The 22256-nt window shown below is 45.0% G+C and overlaps 1 protein-coding gene across 1 annotated transcript in view; it reads left to right on the forward strand.

Annotated features, from left to right (window-relative positions):
* The first annotated feature begins 2017 nt into the window (after positions 1–2017).
* The window catches only part of LOC147711010 (dual specificity protein phosphatase 13A-like), a 127654-nt gene continuing 107415 nt past the window's right edge, over positions 2018–22256 (forward strand). Inside the window, exon 1 of the mRNA XM_086920097.1 lies at positions 2018–2223. Coding sequence (XP_086776223.1) covers positions 2021–2223 — 203 coding nt within the window. The 5' untranslated portion in view covers positions 2018–2020. The remainder of the gene's footprint in view (positions 2224–22256) is intronic.

Here is a 22256-nt window from a genome sequence, read left to right on the forward strand (position 1 = left end):
AAAACATGGACGTTCCGGACTTCAGCCCTCTCTAAGCCAAACTGTTGATAGGTAAGCTTCACAACAGTGCATTCTCGCAGATTTACCGATCCCTAGTCATTATTTGCCTGGATCAGTTCCCCAGACTGAAACTGAAATGGGAGTCTTGGTGAACTTGAAGATACTGAGTGGGAAAAGGCAAGAATTCCCCCGAGAGTTAGCTATTTCCACACGTCTTAGATTGATCCAACTTAACTACTTGCACCTAACTTACATGAACACCCACCCTCCACCCCCCACTGTTTCACCAAGATGGCAAGATTCCCCAGGCCAAATGCTTCTGATGTACCTGCCCGGATACAGACTCTTTCCAAGTGGCCTGGTCCTGCCCTGTGTTTATCCCCTACTGGCAGAAAAAAAGGGCAAGAACTCTCGACAGTCTTGGACCTGCTGCAGGAACTTTCTGCTAGTTTCGCCTTGTTGGAGTTGATGGAGGATGTGGGAAGACCGAAATTGGAGTGCATTTTTTTGTGGGGGGCAAAGCTGGTTGCCAAACGAAATATTGCACGTAAATGGAGGTCCACAAACCCACCTACTGTGGCAGAGTGGTGGGCGGGGTAGACTGATGGTCTTAGCTTATCTAAGCAGCTTGAGGCTGCCAACTGAAACATGAGGATATATAGGACAAATTGTAGGAATACCATGGGTTGGATGTGGGGAATAACTAAGGGCCATATGTATCAAGCCTTTTGCGATTCGTTAAGGCCGAAATTTGCAGAATTTCGGCCTTAGCGAATCGCAAACGGCCTTTTTACCGATTTTCTAATGTATGAAAAAAGAGCAAAATATGGAATCGCAAACAATTGCGATTCCTTATTTTGCTTAAGCATTTAAGGAATCGCAAATTTGCGATTCCTTAAATGCTATGTATGAAGCTTTTCCAAATTGCGATTTCAGGTTTAGAAATCGCAAATTACCACCAACTTGTAGTTGGTGGTAATTTGCGATTTCTTGTAAATATGCACAATTGTGCATTTGTGAGGGTGGCATATGACGCACATACATGCCCATTGGGCATGTATGTGCACCATATGCACACACATGTAATTTACAGGGGTGCAGCAGGGTGTCCTTGAGACTCCCCTGCACCCTTGAAATAATTCTCAAATTGCGATTTGCAAATTGCGAATTTGCAATTTGAGAATTATTTCGCAATCATTCCTATGGGCCTCCTGGCCCATAGGAATGCATTGGAAATTATTCCTTAATTGCGAATTCGCAAAATGCAAATTCGCAAATAAGGAAGAGTAAGGAATCGCAAAAAAAAAGCGAATTTCTTCATACATACCATTTTGCGATTCATAAATAGCGATTCCTTAAAAATCGCTATTTAGGAATCGCAAAAGGGTTTGTTGATACATATGGCCCTAAGTTCCGAATATGGATATTTGGTTTACTGTGATCCGAACAGGTGGACAGTGGTTGTGTTTGTTTGTGAAAACAATAACATTTGTTAAGAAAAAAAATCATCATGACTTCCCTATTTAAAAAATCGTTTGAACCTAGGCTTTGGCAAATATTTTATTGCCACTTATGTGTCAAAATGACGGGGTCCTGGAAATAAGCTGGCCCCAGTCTTAAAGCAATGCATGCTAATGGTCATTTATCTAAATGTGACGGTACAATTCATGAGACGTTTCTGCTAAATCAAGATGTTATATAAATGAATGCTTTGTATGGCACTTTCACCACTGAAGGTTATCTCAAAGTGTTGGGGGATGTGAGAAGATATCTCCTGCCACTTTAGAAGCATACCGTTTTTTTGTTAGATGGAGTGAGCTGGGTTGGACAGTACTGCATGTTTTGCATGTGAAAAAAGAATGGGTGTGGACTGCACAAAGTTCTACCACCTACTGCCCCAAAGGAGGCGGCACTGGCTTCAGTGTTGGAGCACAACAGATCACCATTCTTAGAATGCAACAATCTTAATCTGATCAGTTGAATATTTAACAGCTGTACATGTTTTTTTTCCAAGGTCATCATGGCTTGTGCCAAGCAAGACAACTGCATGAGTGAGCGAGAGTGTACCAGCTGCCGCAACCAGACTGTGTGCATGAGCGAAAGATCAGGCCTGGGGTGCGGAACACCATCTCTCAATGACCTCATTGTTGAGCTGCAGAAGCGAGCGCACTGCTGTCAGAACAAGGCTGACGAAGTCTGGCCGAACCTTTACCTGGGCACAGCGTAAGAGAGCAACAGGCCTGTATGGTCATATTTACTGTTCACTGTGCAAATTTGTGCAAATGCAATACTTTGTGGTGCAGAGAAGTGGGCCTAGCATTGCCCCTTTGCTGAACATGCATAGCCTAAGAGACGTGCCTGTAAGCAGAAAACGCAGGCAATGGTCTCGATTCACGAATTTATGTCTGCAAATGTCCAATTATGGCTACAAATAGTTCAATATACCCCAGTCAGAAATTCACAGAAGGATGCTGGGCAGGCGTAAATTGTATTAATGCTGCAGATTTCTCTTCCCTGAATGCAAAGAAATTTGCAGTAGCAAACCCTATTCAGAGAGTGTCGAAAGGGTGGATCAAGACCTAGTTTGCCTTGGAAGCATATGAATCACCACAAACATATAAGCTTGTTAGCACTGAGTAGCTCCAATCTGACCATTCCCCACCCAAAACTCTTCTTGAAGTAGTTATTGGTAGCTCCCATCAGCACCATAACCATCTATGTATATTTGAGTTCCCATGTATGGAGTCTCCAGGTGGTGTTGTATTGCCTGGGTGGTGTCCCTTTTATCAATAATGGGTGAAAATGGTTTGAGATTCATGTCACCAAGTAGTCAACCCTCACTATTCAGGGTTCTCAACCGTTGGTATAAAAAGTTATCCAAACTTGAAAACAAACCATTTGCCCCTGAGAAAAAGGCGCATTGCCAATTACTGACATGCATTAGCTGCTTCGCATTAGTCACTCCCAGAACCGTACTCATTGGGACAACAGTGTGGATTACTTGTGCTAGCAGAAATGTTAGTCTGCCTCTCTCTAGCTGATTGCATAACGTAGTTGCAGTCTTCTCTTGTTACCTTCAGGGAAGGGGGAGCCTCCAAAAGCTGGGATTCCACGTCATCCATGGTGCGCCTTTGTCCCCGAAATGGGGAATAAATGTTAAAGATGGAAATGTAAGTCCTGCCGTATGTCCCGTCGATACCCATACATCTTTTGAGTAAACCCATTGTTCCCTGACCAGTGGGTGGTGGAGGGGGGACTTTTTTGTCAGGATTCCAGCTACTGTCGTGCTATTGGTAAAACCAGCATGTATCAGGGGGCTGTATGTCCCTCTTCCAATGATCCTGCAATTGTTGCAAAACAGGTGATTTACCTGAAGGAGGACTAGATTAGGCCCTGGGCATTTGAAGTAAAGGGCCGCCACCCCACTTTTAAAAACACAAATCTTTTTATTAACCATGCTCATGAGACCATACACCACCAAGAAGTAACAAAAGTCCATATTTGGAGATATCACTACAGTCATCAGTAACACAATCATGAGGGAGCAACCCGAACAATTAATAATCCCCATCCCATCAACCACTACATGGCACCTCCAAACCCTCTCTAGTTCTGCCATGACGCCACCCCACTTTGATCCTACCCCTAAAGCCATTAACATTCAACAACACAATTTTCAACTACTCGCTTCAAAATTCCCAAATAATCTATTATGGTTGCATGTCCTAAGGAACTATTTGTGTCTTCAACCAAATCAGCCTAGGGTACCTAGGTCACAAACTAAACTCAAAAAACTTTTGGACAACTGAACATCTATCCCACCCCCTCCCCACTATTCCATACAATGATCTCCAAACTATCCACATCCCCAATGTATAAATGGTATGTCTCTTTCCCCAGGAACCAAAGATTAACTGTTAAACTTCACAATCTTGTTCTCTTTATCCCTATAGTTGTAGCCATCAAGTGGCATTCTTGGTAATGATTTGGGTAGATTTCCTTGCCAGTCCTGCAAGTGTGCCGCCTACTTACACACTTAAGCTGTAATACTGCAGCACACACCGCAATGCAGAGTTCTCAGGTGTACCAGTGCGGGGGGAGTTCAACTCGAGTCCCATTCATGGCTGAATCCTCCTCCTCTAGTTCCATGCCCTCCGCCTCCAATTGTGTTGTGATACAGTACATGCTGGCTGCCACCATTTCTGAAGTCTGTGTGAGGGCCCTCCTTGTCAATCATGGTAGGATTTTACGTTCTGGTACCCAGTCCTACACCACTTTAGGGTTGTCAAAGAGAATGGAAACTGTGTCCAGCATCTCTACGTCAGACAGGCAAGAAAACATATGTTTCAGCCACATCACTGTCAATTTCCTTTTAACTTCCTCAAACTATTTTCTTCGTTTTTGAACCAATTTAGCAAAATTTGTTGACTCAAGAGTAATTTGCCACTTAACATGCCTTCTTTCAAGAAAGCATCTCTGTCTTTGTGGTTGGGGAATCGTAGATTAAAGCAGCTTGGTGTGGGCTCCCCGCTGGCGATCTTTGCATTTATTATCTGTGAGCTCATTTGACCAAGACGCACAGGGAGTGCTCTTCATCCGTGATTGGCATGTTGAGCCCGTCTGCCAAGAATTTCTTGCCCTCCACACCCTTTGGTATGCCTATGCTCTGCAGGATATTATTCCCTCACGTGCATCCCTCTACATCTTCCGCCTGTCTTCCAGTTTAGAGGGAGTTGTGGCTATCCTCTGAACAGCATTGTGTAGTGTCCTTGTGTCATCTTTGATCTCAGAGACGCATCCTTATGCTTTCATTACCCAGCCCACATCATGTTGTACCTCCTCCTTTGGCAAGCCCATGTCCATTCATATCTCGGCTATTTTTGATTGCATGGTTATTATGGTGTTTCTTATTGATTGAAGTATGACTTCTATGGAAGACAAGTTGTCCCCAGAGTCTTGCTATCACCCTATCTATCCCAGGGCACCATCATCTGATGAGGATTCTCATTGTAGCCCAATTTTCATGTGCGTCAGCGCACATCTGGTTCATTGAAGCACAAGTTTGGTCTTAAAGTACAACTCCATTAGGTGTAGCGAGCAGTAGGTAAGATCATGCATGCCGCTTCTGAGCTGCCACCTGCCTCACACAGAGCCCCAAACGTTGCAGGTTTAGCAGTGTTGCCCTTTGTGGTGCCCTCAATGACCAGCTTTGGGGTATACTCCACCACGAGACGCCTCTACAGTACCCCAGCCTCAAGAGGCAAAAGTGGCAGCGGTCCCCATTGCAGTTCTTCATTTTCTGTGAAGGTTGGAGATTGGTGTACCTATCCTTGGTAGCTGTAGCTGTACCCTTCAGTAATCTATTAGTGGGAGTGTCCTATTGATATTATGTGTCCGGGCTGCAGCTCTGTGCATGACAGTCGAGTTTCCCCTCGCAGAGGTGTATCACGCCTCAGACCGCCTCACAATATGCGAGGCCACTGGATGAGCCCAGCTCCTCAGCGCAACCCCAGGACTCATGTTGCTTCCACGCACTAGAGAGGAGGGCATTAGCTTTCCTGCCAGTAAGGTCTCCAGGCAGTCCCTACCAGAAAACGCTGTCCCCTTTTCCCCACTCTGTGTGCCACACACAACGTGCTTGCACCACTGCCAGATCTAGGTGTCCAGTACCCCACTCAGTCCCTTAAATCATTTCAGGAGTTCATCAACACAGATGTAGGATACCGGGTCAAAATGCACTGCAAACACCTTCAAAGGATTTGGCACAAATCTTATGGTGAGGAAGATAAAAGAAAGTATAGATTAGCCCTGAAAGAATTTCACAAGGCATACTGCTCCACCGGAGCTACTTTCTATTCTGATAAAACTATGGCTCACATCTGTCCAAAAACGCTATTCCGAGTGGTCAAAGATCTATCAGGCCCTGCAAGGATCCCTCCTTGCTCTTCTCTTGCACAGTTGCAATGCAAATGACTGGCTGGTTTATTTGGCAAAAAAAGTTCAAGACATTCAGACTTCTTTAATATCTACGTCTCTGAGTTCCCAAAACCAGATACAATCAGAAAAGAGAATTACTTGCACTGCTGCAGTGGAACTCCATCTGGATACTGCTCCGACTGCGCTTCGGGTACATTTTCACCCATCAATGCTCCTGCTTTTTTCACTTTGTTGAACTCTATAAAATCAGGTTCAACTTTAGACCCTGTCTTGCCCTCCTGTGTGAGCAAACTGTGGCCTGATCTTCTGTAAATTATGATTTCTCTTCTCAATTCTTCACTTATAGAATGTCAAGTCCCCCTAAAATGCAGAAATATGATATGATTAGGCCCCTATTTAAGAAGCCACATCTTTACCCTCTTAATTGGTCTAATCATAGACCAATTTTGCTTCTACCATTATTCTCTAAAATCCTCAAAAAGCACATGAATCAACAAATGTAGTCGTTTGTTGAAACAAAGGATCTTCTTCACCCTGCTCAATCCAGTTTTAGGGCTGGTCACAGCACGGAATCTACCTTGCTGGGAGTCACAGAGCAGCTCGGACTCCAACTTGATAGAGGTGGCACAGCAGCACAAATTCTACTGGTGTCATTCAACACAGTATCGCACCAGCTACTTCAACAAAGACTGGAGGGGTATACACCTGTTACAACGCATTTGTTACAACGCACTACCATTACAACGCGACTTTTACAACGCATACCATTACAACGCATTGCGCTGGGGGGCGCTCTAGGATAGGGAATAAGTATAATTTACTATCCAACACCTTCCCTAGGGTCCACGGGGACTGGAGTTAGAATAGTAAATTATACTTACCACTATCCAGCACCTCAAAGCGCTATGCGTTGTAATGGTATGCGTTGTAATGGTCGCGTTGTAATGGTAGGTAGTTGTAACGGTATGCGTTGTAACATGGTACATCCGACTGGAGGCTATGAGTGTTTGAGACTTGACCTTAACATGGCTAGACTCATGTTTACAGGATCGGACTTATCAGGTCTTCTGACGCAAACCATACCTCTAGCTTCTATTCTCTTACTTCAGGTGTACCCCAGGGGTCGGCTATTAGTTCTATACTATTCAACATTAATGTACGTCCCTTGGCGGATATTGAGGAAGGCTGTGATCTTTGTCTTTTCTCTTAGGCAAATGATACCCAGATCATCTTTTCCCTTTCACCTAAGCAAGATCCCAGTCTGGACACTTGCCTTTTGAAGGTGTCTGCCTAGATGAGTCACAACTCCCTTAATTTAAGTGGAGACAAGAAAGAGGTTCTGTTAGTGGTCAACAACTCTCATCTTCTGGGACCTCGTCACTAGCCAGACATCCTTGGTACTTCTCCAGCCCCTGTCTCTGTGGTAATGAACCTGGGTTTCTGGCTTGATGATGTGGTCTCAATGAATCACGAAATTTCAAAGGTAGCCTCCACCTGTTTTTAACGTGCCTTAGAAAAATACTTTGATTACTGCCTGATGCTGCCCAACAAACAGTAATTCAGGCCCTGTTTCTATCTCAAATGTACTTGACAACATTCTTTACCTTGGGGCCTCCAAGGCCTCACTCAAACGTCTGCAGAATGTCCAGGCGGCTGCTGCTCGATTATTATTCTATCTCCCCAAAAATTCTTCCACGTCCAGTCTTCTTCTAGATGTCCACTGGCTCCCTGTGGAAAAGTGAATCCAGTTTAAAGCTGTTAGGCCTGTCATCCTTAGGTTGGTTGATGTTCCCCTAAACATAGTGCTGTTTACCTCCTCTTTTTGCTGATTCTTTTTGTTGTTGTTTACTACCACTTCGACTTCGCATTTAAAACTACTTGCCAAGCCTTAAACTCCCCTTTTATCACACATAAGTCACCCCTAAAGTAGGCCCTAGGTAGCCCATAGGGCAGGTGCTGTGTAAGTAAAAGGTAGGACATGTACGTTTAAGTTTTGCTTGTCCTGGTAGTGACAAACAACCACATCCGTTTTTCACTACTGTGAGGCCTACTCTTCTCATACGTTACATTGGGAATTTGTTAATACACTGTTTTTATAAATTATTTTATTTTTCAGATGAGAAGTGCATACAGCTATCAAAACCATAACTTTAGTCGCATAAAACGAGGCCACCATCGACAGAATCTCTGCCTCCCGGAGTACTCTGTTGGAGTCAGTAGATAATATTTGTGTTCCATGAAGTCTGTCTTCACCACAGAGCCCACTAATAAGGGTAACATATTATGTTCTCGGCTACTTAAGGTCCCTGTTCTCAACAGTGTCCACATCTCTGACTGACAGTGTTTTGGGGTCATATACAGTGTCCTAGAGATCCAGTCCATAGTACCGTCTTAATGGACCCCAGACCTTGTGGAATTTTCTAAGGCGTCCCCGCTCAGGTATGTAGTACGTTCAGCGGCCATGTAGAGATTCACCCTTCTTGTCCATTCCTGTAGGCTTCTCTTCCACTCCCCATCGTCTGGCCACATCACGCTTGGCCACCGCTAGAACCAAACAGATGAAGAGCAGTTGTGCCCTGGTATTATCTACCTCACTCGGTATCCCCAGGAGAACAAATCCAGGGTCAGCAGGCAGGGACACCCCCAGTATCGTCCCCAGCACTCTAATTATTGCCTCCTAATAGGTTTGCATAGCAGGGCATGCCCATATCGTATGACAACAATCACCCTTGGAGTCTCTACAAGTGAGACAGTATTGTTTCTGAGACCTGCCCATCATATGTGGCTTCTCCCTGTTATAATATGCTCTGTGTAGAATTTTATATTGTACAAGGCGCAACCCCTGCTTTGATGGCTATCTCTATGAGAAGTGAAAAAACACCTAGGTATTAGCATGGTAGTAGCGAACGTGCACTATGTAGGTTACTACAGGTATTTCAACGCGTGAGGTATGATTGCTGATATCAAGAAGGACAGGTGACAGTGGTAAAAGCACAGCACGCTGTGAGTGTTGGCATGTCTGTGCTGTGAGCTGTAAAAGTGGCGCTGTAGGGCCTGGTGGTTAATCATGGTGACCCACATGTCATAAAAGTCTTAGCCTTTGTAATTATTTTGAAAGACCCCTGCGCCACCCTGAGTAAGGTGCGTGGGCTCATATACTCATATACTCATATATGCAGCATGTAAGCGCTGTTGTTACAAAGGTGAAACAGACATGCGGATAAAAGTACTAAATGACAAACTCACAAGTAAAAATTATGATGACGTGCTCATACATAGTGACAAGCACACAAATGTGCATTATGGTGAGACATACAAACACTTAAAAATTGCCAAATCTAGAGTCTCGATAGTTACATCGCTAGATATGAAGGTCCAGAGATTCGGGGCACAGGGGGGAGTCACTCCTGTCACAATCTAAGGAAAAATGCGCAATATGGAAGTAAGTGCCGTGCGCTCGGCGGGCGTTGACAGCAGAGTCAAGGCGGGTTGCGAGACCTTACTTGTGTCTATAGAATGCTCCGCTTTGATCCTATATCGTGTCCCTCCGTGGCCCGGCTGGTGTGGGGCGGCGGCTGGAGACCGAATAAGTAGCAGCCATAGCCGGACACTCAGAGGAGGTGACTCGGGGACGCGCATGCGTGGTAAGCCTGCGTGTAAGCGCATGCGCGAAACGAGACACTGCTCGTTGGTGCCTGCGTGTGGTCCTGAACAGCAGTCTCTGGACCTTCATATCTAGCGATGTAACTATCGAGACTCTAGTTTTGGCAATTTTTAAGTGTTTGTATGTCTCACCATAATGCACATTTGTGTGCTTGTCACTATGTATGAGCACGTCATCATAATTTTTACTTGTGTGTTTGTCATTTAGTACTTTTATCCGCATGTCTGTTTCAGCTTTGTAACAACATTGCATCACATAGTTTTTTATCCACACCCTGGGCCGCCACTAATAAATAATTTGGCAAGGATCCCCAGAGGTGTATTTTAACATTTCACTTTCACCTACTTCACATTATTGCACAACACCTGCTCCGCTGTAGTCAGGCGTCGAAGCACAACCAGGCGGCACTCTGCTGCCTGGTTGGACCCCGATGATGAAGCATGACACCAACCAGGTTGGTGTGTGAGGGGTTTCTAAACAAAGACGTTTTGTGCCTAGCTGGTATAGCCACACTCACAGGTGACATGGGACACTAACTAGTTCCCATCTCTTCTATCCAGTGGGCTAGTCCTCGTTGTTTATTTGACTATACCTCAGGGGTAAGGACTCGCCCCTTAAAACCCTTGCTCTCCATCTTTGGTTACTCTATCTCTATGAGATGCATTAAGGCTGCTTCCTAATCTATATCTTCTAAGGGCCCTACGTCCTTCTCCCACCTTTTCTGTAGCCCGCTTAATTTTTCTAGCATGTTGTTATTTGTGGTTTTATACATGAGGGAGACTGCCTTCTCTACGAGCTCCTCCAGTAGTAGTCTCTCCTCTAGTAGAGCGTATTCAGGTAGGTCTGTGCACGGTATGTCCACACATGATGTAACTGTGCATACTTAATAAACTGGGATCTGTACAGGCCATATTCCATACTAATTATGGGCCAAGGTTTGAGTACAACCCTTTCCAGGATATCCCTTATCGTGGAGTTGCCCAAACGATCCCAGGCCTCAAATCCCTTTAATGTGTGCAATTCCCTGAACCATCCCCCTTCCCAGATCAGCGTGGCCTTTGTGACCCGGCTTGTCCACTCAATAGCCTCTGTCGCTCTCTCCCAGACCTCTACGGTAATTTGTGTTGCCGGTCAGTAATTGGGAAGTACTCTTTCCACCGCAAATGTAGTGTAGATGCGTATGGGGCGCCATTGATTCTCTTTTTAGTCAATATGTAGGATGGTCTCACGCCAACTGCGCACACTCATTTATGGGAATGAGATGAACGGCCCAGTAATAGGCCTCTATACCCGGTAACACAATCTTGCCATTGTAGGGGCGGCGCTGTAGTGTCTTCAGCACAATTCTGGGATGCCCTCTGAGGCACAATAAGGATCTACGGTCGCTGTCCAGCCTGGTGAACAGTGTCAGATGGAGTGAGTGCTATGTGTTTTAGAGTGTGTAGAGCAATTGGGGCAAGATGGTGGCTTTCCTGAGCAAAGAGATGGGCAGGTCTCTCAATCTCTCTGCGTCTTTTTTATGGTTCTGTAGGACCTTCCCAAGACTGTGATGTCTACATATTTCTCTGTGAGGGCCGATGAAAATTCCCCGATACTAAAAGCCCTCCAGCACAATACTAAGTTTTCCAGGTAGTGGCAACCATGCCTGGGGTCCACTGGGGTAGTAAAGCATGGACTTGTTCCAGTTTATCCTGTATCCATACCCCTCTTTGTTATCAAACAGAACGGGGCTGGTGGTGCTAGGGTTTGTGACATATAGAAGGATGTCATCAGAGTAGAGGGAAATCTTTTCTACCTCTTCGCTGATGAGAGTTGTCCTAAAACCTTAGATTTCTGGGTGATGCCGGATACATCAAGCAAAAGACTAATTAGTGAGCGCGAAGAGAAGTGGCAAAAGGGGGCATCCCTGTCTTGTCCCCCGTCCAATGGGAAAGGGTGCCGATATTTCCCCAGTCACTCAAACCGTGGCAATTGGCATATAATAAAGTAGTGCTATCCAGCTGCGGAACTTGGGGCCTATACCAAATTTGGCCAGTGTGCACTCTAGAAATGGCCAATGTACAGTGTTGAACACTTTCGGCGTCCAGCGATAGAAATATGTGTGGTGCGTTCCAATCCTTCACTTTAATGAACCAGTTGTGGGCCCCATGAAGATTTAGTCCTGTGGCATGCCCAGGCATTAAGCCTGACTGGTCTTCATGGATGAGAGATGTGATATATTTAAGGAAACGGGCTGCTAAGATTGTTGCTAATATCTTTACTTCAGTGTTAAGTAGGAAAATAGGACGGTATGAATTGCACCTGTTTCTCGGTTTACCTTCTTTATGTATTACTACTATCATTGCTGACCTTAATTCTGGGGGTAGGATGCCCTCTTTATTAGTGTCCTCAAAAAAACGGAACAGGTGGGGCCACAGGAGGTCTACACAACGTTTATACAGTTCAGCTGGTAGCCCATTAGCGCCAGGGGTCATCCCATGTCGCAACCTTGCCACTGCCCCTTGTATTTCTGCCAGGTTATGTCAGCCTCTAGCTCTCGCGCCTACTCTTTTCCCAGCACTGGGGTCTGAATCTTCACCAAGTTGCTCTCTATTTCAGTGCTCGCACTTAGACGGCGGGTCATATAGAAATCCCAACAGTAATCGGTAAATGCCCTGGCGATATGGGTATATGTAGGTTAAGTGATATTCTGATTCCTACAATCTCTCACACCCATCTAGCCTGTTGCTCTTTTTTACTGATCCAGGCCAGTAGTTTCCCCGTCTTATCTCCAACCTCATAGAGGCCATGGAGCGTCCCCAATCTCCGCTTCCTATTGTTGTCCATAGCTATGTCTCTGTATTCCTGTCTCAGGGTGTTGAGTTGTCGGACTAACTTGGGATCTTTATCATGAATTGCCTGACTTTCGATACCTAGTATCTGGTGTTCGAAGTCTTCTAGTGATTTGGCCCTTTCTTTCTTTTACCATGCAATACAACTTTGGGCCCTATCACGCAGCACAGTCTTGTAGGCCTCCCACACCACCACGCCAGAAGGGAGTGAGTTCTCTTTTTAAAAAAAATATCTTTATTGATTTTTTACATATCCGTCTTCACCCCACCCCCACCCGTTTCAGACTTTAATCATACCCAAACAGAAAAAACAATTTGCTTACAGAGTTCATTAACATTAAAAAAACAAAATGTAAGATTCAGAGGTGCAGAGCAATTCATCAAATATACTTTATAAACCAGTCTTATATAACGTGTTGAACACTGGGCTGACATTCCTCTTCATACAACGGGTCTTATCAAAAGGAACTATCCGTCCCCGGTGTGGCTTTGTATCCATTGCAGTTATGGCTCCCGAATACATGCCTTTTTTGCATTTATTATGCCCTTTTCTTTTATAGATAGCCACCTCTAGGCTGCATGTTGCCAATAAGCGGGCTCTCCATTGCAGGAATACTGGTGTGTTCGGGTCTAGCCATGCCGAAGCAATGCACAACCTTAACACAGCCATTGCCACGAAAATTAGCCCATTTATCTGTTTTGGCCGCCTAACATTCGCTGTACCCAACAGTATTTCCTCCATTGTGATGATCACTCCCATTTTAATATTTCTGATAAAAACCTGATATTTCGAGGATCAGATTTGTTAATGCATTGCATGAGGCGAACATGTGTACAATATCACCCTCGAATATTGCACATCGTGGACAAGTTGTTCCTTTTCCAGTCCCCCATTTTGCTATTTTATTCGGGGTGTAATACAGTGAGAAAAAGGTTTTATGGAATTGGGCTTGTAGTTTAATTGACATTAAGCACGTCTGAGATAGCTCAAAGGATTGGTGGGGAGTTTGGGGCAAAACTCAAAGTTTAACCTGCCACTTAGCCATCTGTTTCTCCATATCATCTGGATACTGAGAACTTATAGACTCAAAGATTTCCCCGATAGTTAATGTAGATTTTTTAAGCAAACTCTCCATAATTTGAACTGCTTGAAATTTTAACCTACCGCCCCCCTTTCTTTGTCAGAAAATCCCTAACCTGCAAAAATGTTAAAAAGTCCCTGTGGCTAAGTTTATAATCATTATGTAGTTCATCAAATGTTTTCAGCCCACTAGACGTATAAAAACAGCCAAGCTGTACAATCCCTGCATGTATCCACCTATTCATACAACTATCCCGGAAAATCTCTGGGAGGTCTTCATTCTTATATAATGGTGTATAGTGGGAGTATCGCCCAAGGCCCAGCAGTTTTCGTACATTGCTCCAGACCTTGTATATGTCGGAGATGGTCTTAAATCTAACCTTCTTGAAATATCTATCATTAACGTGTCGCCAAAGGCAACCTCTATAACCCGTACCCAAAAGAAGTTTGTGTGGTGTGGGGATATTGCCATTTACTCTACTATTCATCCCTGTAGAGATTAGTTCCATGCAGTATCTTAATGTAGTAGCCCAAAAAAAACAGTTTAAAATTGGGCATTGCCAGTCTCCCCCTCTCTTTAGATAGAGTAATATATCTGAGGGCTCTATGTGGCCTCTTATATCCCCATATAAACCTGGAAAACATAGATTCTATAGATTTAAACAACTGGGGTGGGAATTCCAAACAAATTGCTCTAAAAAAATATAAAAATCTAGGTAGAAAGAGCATTTTGATCACATTGCATCTTCCCCCAATAGTTAGGTGTAGATTATTTAACCAGACCAATTCTTTTTTTGTGTGTTGTATTAAGGGTTCCACATTATTACTGACAATATTTTCCACTTTTGCTGTTAAACCCTAGGTATGTGGCTTTCTCCATGACTCTGTCATCACTCATCTTAATTTTATGATTAAGAATAATCTGGGTTTTACCTTGGTTTAATTTATATCCGGATACTTCTCCAAAGTTTATAGCCTCCTTTTCTATTCCATTTATAACCTTGATGGGATCGCTAGTAACTAGGGCAATATCATCCGCATACACCAATGTTTTTTTTAATGCTCTTATGCCCATATTGGTGGAATTAAGATGTTGTTTTCTAGTCCACGAATGAACGGGTCGATATAGATCGCGAATAGTAGAGGAGACGAGGGGCACCCCTGTCTCGTCCCCCTAGTCATACTTATTTTTTCTGATAATAACCCATTTATCAACACTCTAGCTGATGAGTCAACATATAGCATTTGCACTGCTTTAATGAATCTCTCCCTGATCTGGCTATTCAGCATCATACCCCAGAGGTATTTCCAGGAGACTCTATTGAAAGCTTTTTCGGCATCGAGTAATATAAGTGCCATATGGTCTCCTACCGCCTCCGTGAAATCAAAAAGAGAGATCACCCTTTGGACGTGATCAGTTGTAGATCTCCCCGGAATAAATCTGTGTTGGCGGGCAGATACAATTTTAAATATAATTGGTGCCAGCCGGCTAGCTAACAGTTTAGAATAAATTTTAGAATCCCCGTTTATCAGCGTAATAAGGCGATAAGACCAGAGTTCTGTAGGATCTTTGTTTTTTTTTAAAGAAAACATCGAACTTAACTGAGGATCATGAGGCTGGTGGCCTTCCCCCTGAAAGATATGGACAAATCACTCCTGCATTGTTTCTTTTAGTTGGGAAGCAAATTTAACATAAACTCCTTTGGAATTCCATCCATACTCGCTGCTTTCCCTGTAGCTAGGTTATTCATAGAGAGAAGGACCTCCTCCCAATATGGAGAATTATCTAGACTTTCTTGATCCTTTTCCTCAAATCTTACTGATGTGTTTAGGTTTAAGTATGCCTCAGTTTTTTCCTTTCCAATCTCCACCTCTTCATATAATGCCTGATAGAATCGGTGAAACACAGCTCTTATGTCATTAGATTCAATCTTTTGCCTAAATTCTGGATCCTTAATTTCTCTTATTACATTAGCTGAATTTTCTTCTCGGGTACGAACCGCCAATTGGTGACCCACCTTTTCATTTAATCCATATATTTTCTATTTATGCGATGCTGCCTTAGCTACAAATGTTTCCGTTAAAATATCGATAATACCATTTTTGGGGGTCGCCAACCGGCTTAATTCACTATCTGTTGCTCGCCCCTTCTGAAAGGCCTTTATCAGTTCTTCCTCTGCTTTGCCGAGATTTCACTGTAGAACAGCCATTTTTTGTTTAGCCTCTTTATTAGAACTGAGAGAAAATTGTAATGTCTCCCCTCTGATGCCAGCCTTTAGAGGGTCCCAGACCACGTCTATTGTTGTGCTACATAAATTATCCTCTAAAAACCCCGGTATCCATCTCCTCATATGGGGACAATATTCCTCATTAACTAGCAGTGATCTTTCAAACGTCCATATCTTCACATTGGATTTCATTACCCCACATTCTAGATTAAACACAAGAGGATTGTGGTCTGATAACACTCTGGGCAGTTTTTTCATTGTGATGACAGATCTTAAGGAGCAAGAGACGACCATATAATCTAACATCGCATGCATAGAATGTGGAACAGAAAAATACGTAAATCCAGGACCCCCTGAATGCTCTATCTGCCAGCCGTCGATCAATCTGTGCATTAAGCACATATTTTCCAGAGCCTGGAAGACTTTTGGCTTCCTGCCCTGGAATTTAAAGCCTGGAGCCGACGACCAGTCGCCTGGCAGGTTTAGATTATAATCTCCACACACTATCAATGGAAGAGGTCAGTGAACCAGTTCATTAGAAATGGCAATCAAAACCCCTGGGTCATCGCTGACATTACCATAGATTATACATAAAGTCATTTTACTTTCCCCATTATGATGATGACATTCTGTGATTGCCCACTGTCCAAATTTATCAGCAAGAGATCGCATAAATTGCAGACCGCCCCCTTTTGCCAGGATTGCCACCCCCCTGGTTCGTGCCCCTTGTGTTGTAGCATAATAAGTCTATACCCTAATGTATTATGCAAATATTGTTGTGAGCCCTCGATGTGTGTCTCTTGTAAACATATGATATTAGCCCCAGTCATCTGTAATCCAACAGCTCCTCTCTGTCTTTTCTTTACATCATTAAGGCCACATATATTGGCAGTCAGAATTTTCAACCTAGCCATGAAAATGCTTGTTCAACCCATGCATACCTATCCATGATTGTCTCCCAAAATTTATTTAACACTTGCCCTTGTTTAATATTTCTATATTCCCATTGACCCCTCCTCTCTGCTCCTTTCATGTTCACCTTGTTTCTGAAACCCCCCTTCCTTGCCTTCCCCCTTTCCCACCCCCCACCATTATCTAGGCCGTCAGGCTCAATCCTGATCCTGTGTGAGAGCGTCAAAACAAAACTCACCCACTCTCCACCCCATACCCCCGTTCTTGACCCAGTTCTTTAAGAAAGTGAAGAAACTAATATACACATTTGTAAATAATACAACTCCAGCAAGGGTATCTAGTGGTTACTCTCTGATGTCCCATATTTCCCTGCTGTAATTTCCTTTAGTGCCTTTTCTGCTTGTATTTCCGACGTGAAAAACAAAGTTCGTCCTTGCAAGATTACTTTTAGTTTCGCAGGGTTCTGGAAAAAAGCCATTGCTCCTGCTTTTTGGAATGGTGTAATCAACTGCCTGAGCCTCCATCGTCTCTCCACTGTGGCGTGAGCGAAGTCGGGTTTTGCAAAAAATAAAAAGTTTTCAAACTTTCGCTTTTTATTAGGTCTTACGAGATCATATACGGCCTGTCATAGCAGAAAGTTACCAAAGTAAATTAATATAACTCTTGGATATGATTGATTGCCCTGAGGGCGCTTTGAAATTGTCATCGAGAATCTGTGCACACGTTGAATTTCTTTATCCCAATCCCATTGGGTTAGTTCTGGAAACAAATTTTTCAGCAGGTTTATTGTAAATGCTTGAATGTCGCTGCCTTCACTATTCTCCGGGATCCCTAGGATCCTTAAATTACTGCGACGTTGGTGGTTTTCTGCCTCTTCAAGCTTCCACATGATGTCTTTCACAGAGCTCTATTGTGACGTCGCCTGCGTTTTTAGGGCATCCACTGTGGTGTCTAGGGCTTCCTTCCGGTTTTCCACCGTACTCAGTCTTTCAGCAATTTCAGTGTATGTCTTCCCAATTTTACGCACTGAGCCTTGTAGTTTTTTTGCAGCTACTCGGGCTTGTCGATTCTCCGTTTTCACCTCGTACTGGAACGATCTAAGAGATTGTAGGATCATGGATAATGTGGGCCAGGTGACTGCTCCGGGTCTTTATGTCCCACCATGCCCCTTTGCGAATTCTTGGGCATCCTCTCCATACCGTGCGATCCCAACAGAGAAAGCGACTGCGTGTCGGAGTAATCCCATCCAAGCTCACCCTCCGCATCTCCCCCATTCCGCTTATGCATGCTCTTTTTCCCTTCTGAAAGTTTCTTCAACTTCCTGGGTGCTCTTCTCACCCCTTGTTGACTACAATTACTTGTCGAGGTGTGAGCACAATCGTCTTCACTACGGCCACTGTTTGAATCCATGACATCAGGTTCGCCGGATTCCTCATTCAGTGAAAAAAAGTTCTCGATAAGGTCTGGGGAAAGGTATCCCATCTCAGTATTTTCCTGCATGCCTTCTTCGATAGCAGGGGGAATTTGCCTAATTTCTTGGCTCGCACCTGAATCACTTATCTCTTCAGCTCTTCTGCTGAAATTTCATTTTTTTCCGCCTCAGTCTTATCCTCACAGGTAGCCTGTGATATATGGATTTCTTTACCATTATCCCTTTCCTCATTCTCTTGCTGAGCATTTGCGTGTGTCTCCTGTGTGCTCAATGTGGTATTCTCATAGTTTGATCCCCATGACACTTGCTCATTATTTGGATCAGGGATGCTCTCCTGTAAGGCCATCTGAACTTCTGCGGGCAAAGAGATATTTGTTGAAACAATATTCTTCTCCCCCTCCTTGGCATTCATACCCTTCGTGGAGAACAGACTCGTAATAACAGTCTGTTTTTTCCCTGTAGTTGAGCTGCTTACTCCGCATGTCTTATATATTTTTACATTCAAGTTCTTACTCTTCTTACCAGCGCTTTGATCCAACTTCCTCAGTTCTGTGTCAAATTTCTGGTCAGTTTCACGCCGCGCTGAGGCTGCGTTCGGGTGCATCGTTGAGCGCGTCTTGCACCGCGCTCCTCTCGCTGCCATGGTTTACCCGCACTGAGACTGAGCGAGTCGGACATCTCCGTTGCTAGGAAACCCCTGAGGTCTTACTCAGACGCCATCTTGGCCCAGAAGGGACTGAGTTCTCATTCTCAAGGAAGGCCCTCAAGTCCCAGGCGTAGAGACGCCATCCTGGTTTGCAACCAGGACCCTGCGTTCCTATTCGTACTATGAGCGAGGAGTGGTCAGAGAGACCCCATACCAAATAATCAGCCCATCTTATCTTGTTTAGTTTATCCCCAGGAACAAAAACAGTCTAGCCTGAAGTACACTTTGTGTGCACCAGAATAGTAGGAGAATTGCTTTTCTTGGGGATGTTCCAGTTGCCATAAATTGACTAGTCTGAGAGTGCAAGTGAATTGTGACAACAGAGTGGTGGCTAAAGATTCTCCATCCACCCCGAACAGTTGAGTGATGGGTTCATTACGTTGTTGAAGTCACCCCCTATTATGTGAAGGGTTGAGGGTGTCTCAAGCAGAATGCCCGTGATCTTGCTCAGAGTGGATGCCTGGAGTCTGGGCGGGGCATATGCGCATATCAGGGTCACCTCTCTTCTGCCCCATTGCCCGTTAACTCCTACATATCTGCCAATGGGATTCTGCCAGAGATGTGTTGTCTTAAAGGTGGGGGACTTCTTCATCAGTATGGTCATTCCCTTTGACCCCCTAGTATATCCGGCATGTGCCAACAACATGTATGCGCTATGGCCAGGAAATCTACACTGTGTACCCTGGAGATGTGTTTCCTGAAGCATCACTATATCAGGGTGCAGCCTTTTTATAAATTGCATCACAAGCCCCTTTTTAATTGTTTCGCCAAGCCCATTGACGTTCCATGTCAACAATCTGAGTTAGGGTATTTGCGGCCATGGGATTGGCTCTTGGCACCCCCATTTATCCTGTGGGGACTCCGTCCCTTGGTGACTCATGCGACTGGCAAACAATAAATAGTAAAACTCAAACAAAACCTATTTCCCACCCAACAAACTCCCCTACCCCCCCCCCCCAGCATCAAGCCCCCTCATCCTGGAGAAGCAGCAATTCGCCAGAGAGGATAGAAAGGTCTGTCCACTCCCGCAAAATTACGCAATATTCAATCCCCAAACACTTAAAACATTTGAACCAACCAACAATTCAGTTAAAAAGATGTGGAACTCTAGCCACTTGCTAGGGGCTTGTATTTGTACATGTGGACCCACTCCTGATGGTATTCAAGGTGCCAGTTCTTAGGTCTGATGGATCCGGGTCCGGCACTTCACTCACGCCGACTCTGCTCTTGCCCCTCCATACTGTACCAGAGCTGCTATCTCAGCAGCCAGTCGGTGTAGGGTTTCTTGTCCCGAGGACATCCCGGTGTCCTCTGAGTCAGTGTGATTATCCGTAGACTTGGCCCCTCGTGCAATCACTGGCCCATTTGCCAGCTTCGTCAGCAATATGTCTCTGGTCTTGAGTTGCTTTTCTTAGGGTGTAGGGCGTTCCTCCTCCAGCACGTCGCATTCTACGTTCAGTTCTGCATTTCTTTCACAATGAAGCCTGGGGACTTGTCTCCGTGGGTTGTTCCATTGTGGGTCCCTTTGAGAGGCAGAGGACAGGTCTTTCCTCCACCCAGGCCTATGCATCTTCAGGGGTGTGGAAGAAGTGTGTTTTCTCTAGATAAATGAAATTCAACTTTGCACGAAAAGAAACATGTATGCAAAGGGCCCTAAGTTTGGCTTTAATGGAGTCAAATGTTCGACGTTGTCTTTGGACCTCACAGCTGTAGTCTGGGAAAATAATGATTGTGGAATTTCCATGTCTGACCTCTCTTTTGTGGCACATTTCTTGTAGGATCATGTCTCTATCCAAAAAGTTGAGGAACTTCGCAATGATCACTCCTGGTTCCCTCCAATCAGTCCTCCTCCTCCTTTGCACCCGGGCCTCTGCCACAGGTTATTGAGAAAAACAAATGGAAGAATGTAGGGGGAGGGGGTTGCAGGAGCTCTGTCAGTCACTCCTTTCAGCTTCAAGGATGTTTCCCACACTTATCAGGGTAGGCCGCTTTGCTACTGTTTTAAAGTCACGATCGCAGCTCTGGGGCATAGTCAGCACCTCGGGCCTCCGGCTCCATCTTGGTCTGGTGCCTCACCTCCTCAATGCCAGTTTTTTTCGGCAGGCACATCAGTGCTCAGGGCCTGCCGATTCCGCTGTCACTCTTTTTGGGCCATACCCGGCCTTAACCGGTCACACTCAGCACACAGCAGCTGCTGCTCCGCCCGCTCCCAAACACCACCTCGCGGCTCCTCACAGCCGCCGGCTCAACTTTGGTCGGGTGCCTCACCTGCTTTTGCCAGTCTTTTCAGAAGGCGCAGCAGTGTTCCGAGCCTGCCGATTGCGCCATCACACTTCTCATGGGGCTGTGCCCGGCCACTGCCGGTCACTTGCGGAACCCTGCAGCCGCCTTTCCCCATGGTCTCAAGCAACACCTTGCTGCGCTTCACAGCAGCGTTGCCTGCTCTGTACTGTGGGTTTTCCTGTGGCAGCAGGCAAAGAAACAGGGTAGAGAGGCACTACAAAGCTTTTAGCAATGGGACATTCAGTGGATGTGCTCCGCTTCAACCGGACCACTCACTCCCAGGAGGAGCAGGCCAGCCGCAGCTCTCTAGAGAAGGTCGGGCAGGACGGTACACCATCTTGGAGGGTGCCCGGCTGATCTTCTCCACGGCGGTGCTACATGGTTCCGCAGCTTTTGCAGCTCCGAACCACTCTGTTGTAGTCAGTGGCACATCACCACTGATTTGCATATGGCTGGGTTCAAACTGGAATGGCATGGTGAGCGAAAAAACAATGGATTTAGGCCCAGATCTCAGTACTGGGTTGAATGTATGACATTGTTCTGCATTCTGTCCATCAATTGTTCTTTTTACATCACCAGTCAGAGGGGCTCTCTGGGCATCATCAGGTCGCTCTTAGGATGGCAGGATTAATAACGTATTAAGTGCTCCGGTGGGAGCTCGCTGAAAGCACGTCATACACAGCCATGATCCCAGCCACGCCCCTCCTTAACGCACTTTTAAGCGGTAATTCCTGATTGGAAAGGAGTAGCTGCATCATGTTTTATATCTTTGGAATGGTAATGAGAAATCCTTTTTACTGGTAAAGCAGGATTGAACATTACTGTTTTAGAAAGGCCACTTTTAGAAAAGTGGACATTTCACTGCTATTACTACTCTGTGTGTCTGCAGCCTGTCTCCAATACACATCTGAGGTGGGTAACAGCTACACTTTGTACCTTTCCTCTAAACAGCCACAAACACAGGAAGGTTAGGTGTATCTGAAGGCTCGTCTGCATTCTGATGGCTCTTAGTTAGCAAGAAGGGAGGGGGGACCTGACACTTACACCTGAATAGACCATGTCCTGTTTTTCACACAAAGGGCTTATTACTCCCTACTGATAGTCCAGAGTCAGGGCTGGAAAGAAAGGACATGTATGCACTTCAGAGACCCTTCGTTGGCACAACTGGGTATGAGTACCAGG

The sequence above is a fragment of the Lissotriton vulgaris genome, chromosome 5, assembly GCF_964263255.1.
Source record: "Lissotriton vulgaris chromosome 5, aLisVul1.2, whole genome shotgun sequence".
NCBI lineage: Eukaryota > Metazoa > Chordata > Amphibia > Caudata > Salamandridae > Lissotriton > Lissotriton vulgaris.